Below are 16,019 nucleotides of genomic sequence, written 5' to 3' on the forward strand. Positions count from 1 at the left end.
TTACAAATAACTATGTTAATCAACAACTGTTAAAAAAAAAAAAAGGTCCTTAGAAACATGCTTTTGTAAGTTGATAATTTTAATCACTAATTGTTTAGAAAATGATACCTCTAAATTTACATGCCTTTGGTTTTAATATTCATTTATTATAATATATCCAACATCCATAGTCAAGTTAAAGTTTTCAGCTGGATTCCAATTTCAACTAGTAAGAATTCTGAAGTAATGGAGTCTGATTATGTGATGTTTTATTATATTACTGTTGTTCTTATATTATCCATTAAAAATAAAAACTTCACTACAATTTTTTTTTCCTTCTTCTTTTCCCCAAAGCCCCCAACTCCAGTACATAGTTGTATATTCTAGTTAGGTCCTTCTGGTTGTGCAATACAAGTTTTTAAACAGCTGCTTTTACTGAGACCAATGTCATCCTGCATGACCCTGATAACTTACCCACAAAAGATCTCTCTCAGCCTCCTAAAGTTCCAGTCTCAGAATAAAATTTAGGCTATTGCTCTTTTCAAGGATAATCTCTGCTCTTATGCCCAATTCAGCTATTCTCATCTCTCTCTCTAAGATTTTTAATCTCTCCCTTTCCATCGGTAATTCCCATTTTACTTAGGTTTTAGGCAACCTTAAAAAGACCCGGCTGACTTTAGTAACTGTTTACTTTGCATTTTCAACTTGGATTCTCAAAATTCTCCATTTTGGAACTGGCCAATCTATACTTAGCTTTTCCAGGGCCTTAATGTTCTACTGAAACTGGAAACTACTAATGGTCTTTCCTTGGTTCTTAGTCTTCTTGACCTCCCTATAGCAGATATTCCTAGAAACTCTCTCCTCTTTGGTTTAGGGGCGCTAAAGAAAGAGTTCTTTCTTTTTAAATCTCATGTCTGCAAGCCTAGCAGGCTCTTTTCTGGTCATCTAACTGTGAGATAAAGGACCCTTGGCCTCACAGCTCTTCTCTCTTCCATCGTGAGCGCAACCAGTTTTAAAGATTCTTGTGGATAAATCAGAAAATCTGTATCTTTAATCCCTACCTGAATTTTCAATGGCTTAGTTTAACAGTTTAAACTGGTAAGAGGAATTACAAAACACTACTATTTTCCTTCAAGTTTGCTATCGCTTGTTTCTATTTACACTTTTACATGACGAATTTATTCACACTATCCTGAATGCCTCACATTCATATCAATCCTTCTGCCTTTGCCTGAACTGTTTCTCTAAACTGGGATCAAGGTTCCATATCTTTTATAGTCTTATATATTCATTATGGCTTAGCTTAAATACCATTTCTTCTGTGAAGGCTTCACAACACTGAAGATTAGGATGATTTCTCTCTTAATCTTCATAATGTTTAAATTAACATATATGTACGTCATCTCTTTCCAATTACTTTGCATTAACCTCTTAGAAGGGAAGGTTCAGTATAGTCAAATGAGGGTTATGTATGCTTAATAAATAGCTGGGTAAACAATTTAATTTCAAAAGATCATCATGAAGAACCTTAAAAACAACAGGTACGTTGGTGCTCATATTGTTCCACTGCAGCTCTCTCTTTCCTGGTCTGGGTAAGAGGTGACTGCAATAGCAGTATGTGCAAATTAAAAGGAATGACTTAAATCTGAGAATACTGTACCTTTAGGCCCCTTCCCAGGTGTGGGTTCTACAGTAGTTTTGCTCCATATAAGTATGACTCCACCTGAGTCTCCAGTAAGAACATCTCCATTCCCCAAGAATGCTAAACACTGCACAAATTTTGGTTTTTCATATTTCTACAATGAAACAATGAGAATTTTCAGTTTTCCCTTTGGCATGATGATTTTTTGCTTACTTAACATTGAAAAATTAGAGTTTTATAATAAATTTAAAACATTCCAATCCTTACCCCAAAAATTCCCTGTTTTCTTGTTAGTGAATTGCCACTCCAGGTCCAGAATAAAACATGAGATTTACCACACGTTATTATGATATTTGCATCTGTTGGATGGAACTCCACAGCCAAAACAACTTCATTTGTTGTCTGTGGAAAGAGAAATAAAGCTTTAGATATATGTATATCCTTATCTCCATCAAGTACCTATTACAGCTACTGACAGAAATACTTTTGAAGAAATGTCTTTTCTTCTAAGATCGATTTTTCTGAGAAATTTTAATAATAGGTTTTTAGAATAATGATTTAAATTTGATGTCCTTATACTATTATATTATCTTTTATGCTATTTATATATAATAACTGCACCAGGAAGACATTTATATGAATTACAGTTTTAGCTTACTTTACTTTCTTACATTCAGGGAAAAGCACACTAAAACTACCAAATGCAAGAGCAAGGTACATTCTGTCTTAAAGACATTGCCATTTTGATAAAAAAAAAAAAAAGTCTTATCCTTCTTTGCACTATAAGTATTGAGTGTCCATTCAAGAAAATATTACTGGTTTGGAGAATTGTCCTCAGGCTGAAGGCTCAAAAAGCAGATATAGAATGGTCACTACTGACTCCTATAGAAAGGAAAAAACAAAGAGCTCTTATGCTCTTTCCTCAAAAAACCCTCAAAAAGACTGGAGTTAGGTTACAAACAACTAGAGTGAAAAAGGAAGAAAACAGGCATGAAAGTCACAAAAAGAATTACAAGTACAGTCTTTTCACTAAAATTACTGAACTGAGGATATTTTAAAAACAGTATATTTCTGTATGTTTAATAAATCATAATTGAATTTTTACTAAGTTGATGTTTTGTGGTAAAAGCACCTACTCAAACTTAACAGTAAGGTGAAATATAGATGCTCGTAAAGCTGTTTATTGTTAGCTGTTGTTTATCTGTATGGTGATTATTAATACCCATTTTTTTTAACTTAGCAAAGAACTTCATATGTGTATGGAAGCATTTCCTCATTGCAAACCAACATGGTAAGGATGGTTATCTTATGAACAAAGTGAGTTAAAGACAATACATTTTATATTCTTCTATTAATTAAACGACACGGAAGAATTTACCTAAATTTTCCCATGGCTCCAACATTTCTGAAAATTTTACATTTTTACTACTAACCTTTGGGCTCGAGGATGTTGTATAGACACATAAATAAAACCCAAACAATGAAATCTAATCTGAATACTTTTTCCCCTCAACTAGAATTCAACTTATAAGATGAAGGAAAAGGACAGCATCTTTTCCTGTTATGTAATTCTCCACATGATTAGTATGGAATTGTATATACCTTGCAGGTCTCAGTAAATTTTAAAAATAATGTGTTAGTAACAAAGCAAAAACTAGTCATCTCTCTTCCAGGATGATGATGTCTTTTAAAAATTGAATGAACAGTCTTCAGTTTTCACTTGAACAAAATCAAAACTACTTAACAGTTGAATCTTATGCCAAACTGATTAATGAAGGTTTAATATTTGTAACTATAAATATTCCCAGTATACAAAAACCCATGGTGCTAGTGATAAGATATTCAAGACATAACCTGAAGTAACCTATGACATTAAATCACCTTGGGTATGTGTAGCCTTATAGGATATTTTAACTTTCTATTGATGTACATACTATAAACACAGAAAAGTACACAAATCCTGAGTATATAATTCAATAAATTTTCACAAATTGAACACATCGCTGTACACCATCTGTACAGAGCAAGAAAGAGAACATTACTAACATCCTAGAAACACCTCAGATCCCTTTTCTAGTCACTGTCTCCTCCCCCTGCTCAAGTAACCATGATCCTCATTTGTAGCAGCATAGATTATCTTTGTCTGTTTTATTTAAATGGAATCATACAGAATGTACTCCTTTGTGCCTGGCTTATTTTATCAACATTCAATTGTGAGATCTTCTTCATGCTGGTACATATACTGTAATTTGTTCATTCTAACTGCTGTATAGTATTCCTTTGTACGGAATGACTACATTATTGATTTATCCATTCTCCTACTGATGGGCATTTGAGTAGTTTCCCTTTTTTTGCTACCATTATTTTTGATTACTTGTCTTTTGGTTAACACATGTATATAATTCTGTTGGGTTTATACTGCAGAGTGAAACAGGATGGGTCAAAGGGTATGCATATGCATATATTCAACTTTACCAGGTAAGGTCAAAAGGTTTTCAAAATGGCTACACCAATTCATACGCCCAGCAGCAGTGTATGAGAGTTCCAGTTACTTTACATCCTCATTGACCTTCGTATTTTTGTCTATTCTTACCCCTTCATATATTCAGCTTGTAACTGCTATAACAATCATGTTGGGATTTGACCATGTGAACATACAGATCAATATGCAAAGAAGTAACATCTTTTCAACAGTGTCTGGTCCATAATTATAGTATATTCCTCCACTTATTTAGGTTTTAATTTCTGTCAATAAGATTTTAAAGTTGCCTTTCTAAATTTTAAACAGATAAATTAACAAGCTATGTATCACCTCCCCAAATCCTTGTGACCTACAAGCAAAATTAGTGCTCATCTACAGCAGAACAGACTAAAGTCAACATACAACGAGAAGCGAAGAGGAAAGACAGAGATCAGTGACCTAATCCCTAAATCAAGTCAATCCTGAGGCGAAATTCTCCTCTGACCGATACCAGAGGTTTTCTTCTCCTCCCTAAACATTAATCAATAAATTCTCTTTAAGTTAGCTTTAGTGTTTTGCAGTCATTTGCACTGGAAAGAATTGTAATACAGATATTTGGGATACAGAGTTTAGAGAACCTGCTGACTGACTGGATGTGAGAAGCGAGGGAAAAGGAGTCATGAATGATGCCCAAGTTTCTAGCCTGGGCACCCAGGTGGAATGTGGTGTATTCACTGAGATGCAAAATTGACTAGGGGCTAAGGAAGATGACTAGTCTAGATTTGGATAGGTTGGTCTTGACTTGTGGGATAGGACATTCAAATAAAGATGCCTGGCAGGCAATAAGAAATATACGTTTAAACCTGTGAGACATATCTGGACTGGAGTTAACTGATGTGGGACACAGCAGAGGGTAAGTAAGGCCATGGGAGTGGTATAAGATATCAGTGGAGGATATGGGATATAACTCTGAGGAACAATAACATTTAAGGTCCTGGAAAGGAGATCAAGGAGTAGCCAGTAACCACTTCATAAGGCTTCATCTGGTAGTCTTTACTACAAATGATCAAAATTCACATATTTCACTTTGGTATAACTTCCCTATGTTTCAATGTTAAATTACTCTGAATAATGGCTGAAAAGACAATCTATATCTTCATTTCTGTTTCTTAAAGTTTGAGGTTTCCTAATACGTTATGGTCCCTTCAAATATAATTAAATCTACTCCCTTTAAAAACTCAATTTACACTACTTTAAGAGATAACCTCTTTTCAACCAACAAGCTGAAAGCTTGAAGCTTATACAAAACAAAACTGCTAAGAGAGAGCAACTGAAGAGGAATGTGATGTTATTTAAGAGTACAGCAAATATGTCATAGGTTTTTTTTAGTCATTCTGTCACTTTGACTTCCTTTGAAAGCCTTTCAGAGGGAGGCCATTGCTGACCCATACGAACGCAGTTGCATTGCCAATCTTACCTTCTTCTCTTACGTTATAGCCTGATCCACACAAGAGGATCAATACTACTCTAGAGCAATTATAAATGTTGTAGCATTTTATGTAGTAATCCCACGGATGTAAGTAAGACCAAAAAACTTATCATTACATATGCTTTTTGGTTATGTCAGCAATATTCCTAAGGTTGAATTATTCCTTTAGAATTTTATTTTTTTGTGTGTGAGGAAGATTGGTCCTAACATCTGTGCCAATATTCCTCTTTTTGCTTGAGGAAGAGGGTCCATGGGCTAACATCTGTGCCAGTCGTCCTCTATTTTGTATGTGAGCCGCCGCCACAGCACGGCTTGAGCAGTGTATAGGTCCATGCCCAGGATCTGAACCTGTGAACCCTGGGCCGCTGAAGCAGGGTGTGTGAACTTAACCACTACGCCACTGGGCCAGCTCCCCTTTAGATTTTTAAAGCTTTAAAGATTGAATGAAATAACATATTTTGTTAAAGAAGAAGAAGAGAAGCCGAGTATTTGGTCTTAATTTTGAAATCAGACAACCAACTCCTTCGGCATTTCAGTAGCACAATTTGTCTGAAATTGGTTGAAGTTGCTTGACCATTTTAACTTTTTTTTTTTTTTAATAAAGATTTTATTTTTTTCCTTTATCTCCCCAAAGCCCCCCGGTACATAGTTGTATATTCTTCGTTGTGGGTCCTTCTAGTTGGGGCACGTGGGACACTGCCTCAGCGTGGTTTGATGAGCGGTGCCTTGTCCGCACCCAGGATTCAAACCAATGAAACACTGGGCCGCCTGAAGTGGAGTGCGCGAACTTAACCACTTGGCCACGGGGCCAGCCCCTTGACCATTTTATGTTAAGAATACCATAAGAATGATGACAAGTCAATAAATCTGATATATTTGGCCAGTTGGTATGCTCTTGCAACTTAAGGATATTCAATACACTTCCAAGGATCTGCAAAACAAATAACGCATTCTAAAAGATTATACTTAATTAAAAAATCTTTTGATTTACCTTTATTTCTGCTCCTTTTGATTTTTTCTGCCAATCCCATACAGTAAGCATATGCTCATTGGAGTCATCGATAACACATAAATGAATACCTGAATCCTAAAGAAAAGTCAATTAAAGGCATTTTAAAATTCTCAGATGAGGCTCAGTTTCTAAGAATAAACACTGTATTTTAAAACTGCCAACATTAACTTAACTTAATCCAAAATCCTTTAAACTCATGATTCCTTGAAACATAATGAATATGCTATGTACTAAAACTGTATTTTCTTCAGAAATATAATAAAGATTCTTTTTAAAAAATATCTTCTATTTTTAATTTTTTCCTTAGGTTGATTTCCACTTGCCACCTAGCCAATTCTATGATTCAGAGATAGCGAATAATTCATTTTGAGGATACCCTAACCCCTTCTGCATCTTATGCTTCCTTCTTGCTGACTGTATTTAAAGTATTTTCCCTTGAGGTAGGCATGAAATGTACATAATTTCCTAACTTTGCTCCTGACTAAATTTTGACAGTTTGATGGAACAAGCTAAAATTAATTGCTATTTTCCTAATTGCCAATTTCAGTTTTCCGTAATATACCCAAGATACATTAACATGAATAAACAAGATAAATAAAAGCATAATTAAACTTCTTTCTGTCTGTTTTCCCAAAACCATTTCAGTCACACAATTTAAGTCTCCAAGCTTAAGAAAAAGGACAATGGATGATATTAAAAAATTACTTTTTTCTAGTAGTATTTGTAGTGTATGTCTTACGATGTCTATGGAACAAAAAAATATTGTGGTGAAGAGTGGAGGGTACTGAGGAAGGGCAGAGCTTACTCTCTTCTCTTTATCTTTCTCTTAGTCTGTATTGGAATGATTAGCTAAACTAGGAAATGGTGTAGTATGAGGCAATCCAAGACAGTCTTAACACTGTAACCATGGTATCAACAAGATGATGACAGTTTCTGCTGTGGAAAGATGTTAGAGGGGAAAAAGGTAGTAAAAGCATTTCCTTTCTGTCCTCTTATCTCTTTTTTTAAATGCCTTTCTCCCAATTCATGACTCACTGGACCCCTTGACATTCAGTGCCTTCAAGCTGGCAGAGTTCCTAAATCCACTCAAATGTATCTTTCTGCCCTAAAAATGTTCTCCATGTCCCACAAAACTCCCATAATCCCAAATATAGCTACTGATAGCTAGGAACTGAAGAGATAATACAAATACATAAATATATTTTAAAAGTATGAACAAGGCCAAATAAAACCCAGACGGATCTTTATATCTGAAATTAAAAATTATGGATCCTAAAATGCAAAAGAGGTCTTCTGTATATCCTATAATAATTACACATAATTCAAGAATAAAGAGAATGTTTAAATGAGTAACATCTTGTTTTATTTTCCCCTCAGAATAAACCCTCAAGGCTTAGATAAGATGGCTAGACACTGAATTTTAAACTCATGTTGTTATCAATTCAGAACTAAGATAATTCATGATTTTAGTGAATACAAAGGTCTATTTCTTTTGCTCCAGCAAGACACCAAGAAAAGCCAATATTTATGCAGAATTGGCCAAGTTTCATATGTGTGAATTTTCTAAATAAAATAGATCTCCATGATTCAAGCTGAAGCAAAAGCACATCCTATTGCTTGTTTCAATTGCACTATGCTGTGTATGTATTCCTTTTACCATTTCCTCCTACTACACTGGAATCCTATTTCAGGACAGAACAAAATTAAGTTTAAATAAGTATAATATCCTGGATCCTATCTAAACCAAAGTACTTTAGTACTTAGGATAAAATGCTGGCCGCTGCTAAGCAATAGCTAACATCTTATTTTTCAATTTAGAGTTATCACTTTCTATGAACACATATACACAAAATTGAGCTCAACTTCTTTTCCACTTCTTAGCACAACTGTTTACTTCTTTAAAAATAATAACTTACTGCTTTTGAAAAATCCAGGCATCCTACTCCTCGCTCAAAAGTTCCAAGTCCAATAATTTGCAGTGTGGATAGACTAACTGAATCCCACACTCTGACATGGGGTTGCAGAGGCTGCAAAAACAAGAGGAAAAATGCAAGATAGCATGACCAACTGGAATTCAAGTGGATGCAAATAAATACCACTACCACACAGAAGAGTCTGTCATCTTTAAAAAGCAATAGGGATGGATAAATATCTAATTAAAAATAACTACTATTGGGACCAGTCTCATGGCTGAGTGATTAAAGTTCTCTGCGCTCTGCTTTGGTGCCTGGGGTTCACAGGTTCAGATCCCAGGTGTGAACCTACTCCACTCATCCGCCAGGCTGTGGAGGCATGCCACATATAAAGTAGAGGAAGGGGCTGGCCCCATGGCTGAGTGGTTAAGTTCGTGTGCTCCGCTTCGGCAGCCCAGGGTTTCACCAGTTCGAATCCTAGGCACGGACATGGCACCACTCATCAAGCCATGCTGAGGCAGCGTCCCACATGCCACAACTAGAAGGACCCACAACTAAAAACACACAACTATGTACCAGAGAGGTTTGACGAGAAAAACAAAGAACAAAATCCTAAAAAGAAAAAAAGAAAAAAAGTAGAGGAAGACTGGCACAGATGTTAGCTCAGGGCTAATCTTTCTCAAAAAAAAAAAAAAAAAAAAGGAGGATTAGCAACAGATATTAGCTCAGGGTGAATCCTCTTCACAAAGAAAAAAAAAATCGCTACTACATTTAGACATGCCCCCAAAGAATCTTCAGCAGGTATTTTCTTCTCATACCACGAAAATAAGGACATAATGACAGTGATAATAGTAGTAATGATTTGAGTATTTACTCTGTGCCATATAGTATTCTCAAGTACATCACATGTATTAATTTATTTAATCCTATGAGCTATATACTATTATAATTACCAGTTAACATATGAGGAAACTGAGATACAGAGATTTAAATAACTTGCCAAAAGTTATACAGCTATCGAAAGGTGGAGCTGGGATTCTAAGCCAGGCAAATTTGCTCTGGATACCCTGCTTTTTGCATTACCTTCATTCCTGGGAAAATAATACTTTTAAAAAAATCAGAGTCCAGTAAATTACAAAGCAAACAGTCCTTAAATAGAATTTGGAACTGGAAGGGGTCTTAGAAGTCATCCAATATAACCCCTCCCATTCCTTTTCTTTAAAGAAACTGAAGCCAGAGAATGTCATAAGTACAGTCATACATATGTTAATCAGTCATCATTAATATTTACTGTTGACCCTTACAAATAAGGAATTTGTTATGTAAGCCAATTTAACAATACTGAAGAGTAACTAAAATTTTTTAAGTGTTTATCAGTTCTAGGCATATATAAAATCAAGAGGTCCATCAATTTAGGGAAATTGCAGTACCTTCTGGCAAACATTAAGTTATTCTGTTTTTTTTTTAAAAAGTAAGTAGTTCATCAGCCTTCCTATTTTTACAAATAAATAGTTTTCTTAGGGAGAACACATTTTTTAGAAAAAAATATTTAAGTAGTATGATTCTCTCTTGGTTTTTGGAACGTTCTTACATTCTAATATTTTTTCCCCTGCTTATACTAGAAATCCCTTAGTAAATTTTTAAAGAATAAAATAAGTAAGCTGTGGTTAAAATTACAAACAATTCCATTTTAATAGCAATATCACTAGGTACAGAATGCATAAAACTGTGCCACTCACCCTTCCATCTTTATCCACTCCAGCTATCTGTCCAGTTGCAATCCTAATTTTGTCAGGATGTATAGCAAGGCTAAAAATTGGTATTAACAACAATTTTATATACAGGATACGTGAAACAGCAGAAATATGCCTTAGTATCAACAGTTTTCAAACAAATCATTTTTAATCATAAAAAACCTACTGTGATCACTTTGTTTTATTTTCTTCAGCAAATCAAATAAAAATCAATTATTTAAAAAACTTCTTTTCCAAGTTTTCAGCTGTACCTTTTCTTTCTTGTTTAAACTGAACAAATTAATGGAACACTAAATTTGAAGAAAATATTTATTCACAATTGTGACATGATAACAAATTAAACTGTTTTCATTTGTTCAATTTCCTCCCTACTCCTGCACATAGGTATATTTACATGATTTTATCATAGTGAAGATGCAATATTTCATTGTGTAATTTTAATCTATTAAAATATAAGCATTTTTCCATTTTGCTACATAATCCTTATGCATATTATTGATTTAACAGCTCTTCTATAATTTCTGCTTTTCTACAAAGGAACATAGCAGTGAATACCTTCACACATAGTGCCTCCAACTTTTTAATTAGTTCTTAATCCTAAACTCTTATGAAGTCAAATTTGGGGCAAGGAACTTTTAAGTACAAACTGAAAACAGTGCAGCATATATGCCCTAATTGATCATGATAAACATATGAGTGACTAGCAAAATTTTTAAAAAAGACATCTTCATGTTCATTTCTAGAATCTTTCTACGTCTTGCAACCAAGGGGTAAGCTCAATTGGAAACACAAATTTTTTGTTCTTAGTATGTATTGCTCATTACTTTCCAGAAGAATAGTATCAGTTTAAATTGTCATAAGAAATAAAAGGTTTAAAAGTTTTACTACAACTTCCCAAAATTAAGAATTATATCTTTTAAAATGCCTTGATAAGTTGGTATAAACAGTATCTTGTCTTAATTTCTTCAATTACTAAGGAGGCTAGAGTTTATCAACATGTTTCTTTAATTCTATTTCCTTTTACTTAAATAGTTTATGTCCTTTATTGAGGTCAACTACATTAAAAGTAACCAAAAATCTAGCACAGTAACATGTTGCCATATTTAATTCAGATCTTTTAAAACACATTTTAAAGAGTAAAATTTGTGGATTAGGTAATACATTTGCATGGTTCATGTATCAAAAGCTATAAAAAGACACACTGAGAAAAGTCTCTTTCTACCCTGTCCCATCTGCTAAGATCTCATCTACCTCTCTACTATCCCACACCCTGCAACCCCAAATCAGGTAATCACTGTAATCAGTTTCTTTTTATTAATAATTCTAGAACATTTTTATATATGTAGAAGCCAAGACACATATTTACTTTCCACCTCCTTTTTACACAAATGGTAGAACACTGCACACATTTTCCTATTCTTTGTACTTAGGAGCATATCTTAGGCATCTTTCCATATTAATACATACAGAACTTCCTCATTCTTTATAGCTGCATGGTAACCTATGGGCACACCACAACTTCACTAGTCCCCAACTAAAGGACACACAGACTTCTAATCTTTCCTATCACAAACAATGTTGTAATAAAGAATTTGTACATAAACTATTCTTTGAGTGTTAAAGGCAATATTTTAGTATCTCTAAAAGTTTACCACTATCTATATAATATTCTAATAGTCATATATTAATTTTTTTCTAGATAAAGATACAGTTGCCAGAATAGTACAGACACAGAGAAGCTTTTAAATGTTGGAAAATAATGAATTTAAGCAATAAATGATTAAACTTAACCAAGAAGTAGCAAAACTGAGTAACTGTAAAACATGCCGAAGCATTTAAAAGTTCTCGTCTTTAGTTTGACATCTTATAGGATACTTATGATCCTTATTCAGCCATGATTTCTTTCTCCCAAAAAGAAAAGCCTGAAGTTCAAAATTTATCTGCAGAGAATAAATCTTCAATAAATATTCAGTAACCAATAATTACTCTCAAAATCTGTACAAGTTCAGTGTGCCCACATATATTTGATACAACAGGCCAGAACAAAAGGACCATAAAGGATCTGAGAAAGAAGAGGTCCCAATCAAGATTTACAGGGAATATGCTGCTGACACCACACCAACCATTTGAGGCCTATAAGTCCTTTTTTCTTTTTAGAATATATTCTACAGAATGCCCATAATATCCTTAAGTTCTGAGCACTCCACAAGAAATCACTTCCAATAAAACCCAAATAAAAAAAAAAAGAGAGCATGAAATCAAAAAAAGAACAAATGTTAAATGATACCAACCATTTCACACAGTCTGTATGACCCAGGTAGTGTCGTTGAGTTCTCTCCTCGTAATTAAATAGTACTACTACTGATGCTATGAAATAAACTATTTCCCCGGTAGGAAGAAGGTAAACATTAGCTCGACAGTCCTTTCCTCGATAACCATATCTTAAAGAAAGAGTCAAGGTTTTTAATAAACATAATTTTCAAGGTGTTAAATTAACAATTTTTTCATGGCTTCTTAAAGGAATCAGGAAGGTATAATGAAAAAAGGACTGACTGGAACTAGAGAACTCAAATCCTGCCATTATCTCATGGGGAACCCTGAGTCTTTTATGAGCTTAAATCTTAGTTTCCTCATTCACCAGACAAAAACATACTGAGTTCCTAATATGTGTCAGGCACAGAGCTGAACACATAGTTCTGAACAAAACAAATGTGGGGCCTGTGTCCCTGGAGCTTATGCTCTGGCAAAGATGACAAAAATAAATACCAAATATATCATTAGAAATTGTGGAAAGAAAAATAAAAGGATGGTAGGAGAAAGCATAAAAGAAAGATCTAATTTAAACAGAGAGACAAGAAAGGGATCAGAAGAAGGGCTATTTGAGAAAGTGACATTTATGCTTGACCTAAATGATGAGTAAGAGAGAGCCAGACAGAGTTTGGTAGGCAAAGTGTCTGTTAAAAAGTTGTACAGAATTACAGGATTGGTGAGTTTTCCCAAGCTAACTTCTGCAGAAAGGAGGGAATGATTCAAGGGGTGGGGGAAGAGGGCATAGGAGAGTGGAAACAGAAGGCAGAGTTCAAACTATTAGCTCCTTTCTTCTTCAATGTTCTAAGAGAAGTGAGAATTTCTAAATGAAATTAGGAGAGCTGTTTTATATAGTCATTTTTTTTAAAAGCATGGCTGTGACAAAGTTAATTCTGGAATTAGAAGCAACTTTGCTAATCTGGGGTCTTAATAACATAATCAACATTATTTCACAGGTTACAAAATGATTGATTGACGTTTTCTTATTTAATTCTTAAAAGAGCTTGGTGAGGTAGGGGTTATGAACCTCTTTTCATACGTGAAGAAAGCAAGACTCATTGGGAGTAAGTGGCAGAGCCAAGACTCAAACACTAGTCTTCTGATTCCAGTTTGACGCCTTTTCTACCATACAAGTACCTGCATGATGTTCACAGAATACTGCTTGCCCTATCCAAAGATACTAATTTTGGTGGTTTTAAACTTGCTTTTAATAGCAAAAGGATTAGAGATGACATCTCTTTACTTTCTCAAGTGGTTGTTATGTTTATCACATTTACTTTTTTGGTAGAAAGAAAATTTTGATAGAGGTTAGGTAAACTAATTTTTTTTAAACTCAAGGCAAAGCAAACAAATTTGCTGTCATAGCAGAGAAGGATACACCCACTCCAGTTTGAGCTTCTCAGGAGGCAGTTCTGTTCTGATGTCATCATAGTTGTCAACATCAGAAGGAATGAACATTGTAATTGGCCGACCTCGCATAAACATTTTAATATATTCTCCTTCTGTTGAAACAAGACAAAAATTAAGTCAGACATATTTTCTGAATAATTATAGAAAAGTGGATTATTACGTGATACAATAAAAACAAGACAAAAGATAGCTACTTCAGAGCTTTATTCTCGGTATATATAATTGTTTCTGTACAAAGACCTAGTCCAAAACATTGTGGGAAAAAACTATTGTTCATTTCCTTAAATGAGAATAACTATTTTCATAATTAGAATATAATTTATCTGTTTAAGTTGCCATATTTCAACAAGAAGGCCAGGAAAGTCAAGGTTGAAAAATGCAAAAGAAAATTTTATGATGGAAATTTCTGTGACAGTTGAAAAGAGGAGATTATCAGAGTAGACAACAACCATGCCTACCACACTACTTGATCATCCTACTGATGCTTAATGACATACAAAAAACATGGCCTCAGAATACACCACAAGGAGAGGAGTCAAACACCCTCGTAAGTCAGGACGGGGAGAGAGACTGAGAGTTCTACTACACACGGCAGTGAGCAGAGCTGGGAGGGAAAGAGGACCAACTTCCGTCACTTCACAACTGTGCCCATAACTCAGCGTTGAGTCTAAACAATGAATTCAACAATAACACACTAACAGTTTTAAGACAGTGCTGGGAAACAGTTTTCTAATTAACAGCATAGGTTCCAAAATATCTTTTATTTACATAAAGCAATAACGTCTATAAGTTCTGCAATAGTTTAAATCTAAAAATCTTAAAAAGACAAGTCTAGAATCAATATTTGTGGTACACTTTTTACAAAAGGAAACAATACTTCACTTAGATGAGATTGTTTCTTATGCCTTTAAAAAACAAAAACACCCAATCTTGATCCCAGCATCCCAATGACCTACATACAGATAGGCTTAATAAACGTTGATGGTGATTGTGAAATGATTACAAAAGAACCTAAAAGGGAAGGAGAAAGTGAGAGACTGAGTACTAAAGCATAAGAAATGTCTAGCACTTGCCAACTTGTCTGGTATGATATGAAAATAGCATTAGAAACAGACTGAAAATGTGGTCATCAACCAGAAGCTGATACAACCTTAGGACCACTAATAATGACTAATTACTAAGAAGAGTACATAGTAACTGACTAATTGATATGATGCAAACCATGGAAGAGGAGGAAAGATAAATTACTCGCTGAATATCTGCAGGTATTTCTTTAAAGTCTGATTAAAAAATTGTGCTTGTTATTATGGGTGAGAAGTTCAAGTTATTTGTATTATTATTATTCACAGTGTGCTTGGCCTCAGGGTTTGCTCTAAGAAGAGGCTAAGACCTCCCACACCATGGTTTTAACACTACCTGACATCTGTATTACTTCTGAATCTAAGAGTGGGCTCTGCTTCCTGATGATTTTTAACATAGCTGGACTTTGATGACAACTAAATGATTACCAGCTGCAACTATTTCCCTTCTGCAATCTTTATCTGTATCTCCTTGTCCCTTTTTTATATAGTTTACTTTCTTATAGATGTCAATTTGTTACACAATTTTCCCTCTAGTTGGGTCCCCCCACCCACACCCCTAGCAGAGGAAGGTTGGTCCTGAGCTAACACCTGTGCCAATCGTCCTCTACTTTATATGTGGGTTAGTGCCACAGCATGGCTGACGAGTGGTGTAGGTCTGTGTCTGGGATCTGACTCATGAAGCTGGGCCGCCGAAGCGGAGCATGCCAAACTTAACCACTATGCCACGGGGCTGGCCCCTAGTTGTTTTTGTTTTTTTAAGAATATAAATTCGCAAAGGCAGATATACTGTCCTTTGGAATTTCTCCCAGGATCTTTGATCAGAGGTGTATAATATAAATGCTTTCTGAATGAAAAAATAAAACATTTAATAGATGCTTCTATCACCACTTAGAAGAGACTGTATGTCCAGCAGAAGCAATGGGTCCGGGACAGTATCAAAGAAAAAGAACGTTCTCCTTTGCTACTAGAG

The 16,019-nt window shown here is 34.7% G+C and overlaps 1 protein-coding gene across 2 annotated transcripts in view; it reads right to left on the reverse strand.

Annotated features, from left to right (window-relative positions):
• The window catches only part of EML4 (EMAP like 4), a 156,920-nt gene that overhangs the window by 39,742 nt on the left and 101,159 nt on the right, over nt 1–16,019 (reverse strand). For both annotated transcript variants that reach the window (XM_046661412.1, XM_046661411.1), the window contains 7 exons: nt 13,936–14,059; nt 12,542–12,691; nt 10,236–10,305; nt 8,500–8,610; nt 6,563–6,658; nt 1,889–2,023; nt 1,640–1,775 (listed from right to left, as the gene is read on the reverse strand). In XM_046661412.1, the coding sequence (XP_046517368.1) occupies nt 1,640–1,775; nt 1,889–2,023; nt 6,563–6,658; nt 8,500–8,610; nt 10,236–10,305; nt 12,542–12,691; nt 13,936–14,059 (822 nt within the window). The remainder of the gene's footprint in view (nt 1–1,639; nt 1,776–1,888; nt 2,024–6,562; nt 6,659–8,499; nt 8,611–10,235; nt 10,306–12,541; nt 12,692–13,935; nt 14,060–16,019) is intronic.

Source organism: Equus quagga, chromosome 5 (assembly GCF_021613505.1).
Source record: "Equus quagga isolate Etosha38 chromosome 5, UCLA_HA_Equagga_1.0, whole genome shotgun sequence".
NCBI classification, from domain to species: domain Eukaryota; kingdom Metazoa; phylum Chordata; class Mammalia; order Perissodactyla; family Equidae; genus Equus; species Equus quagga.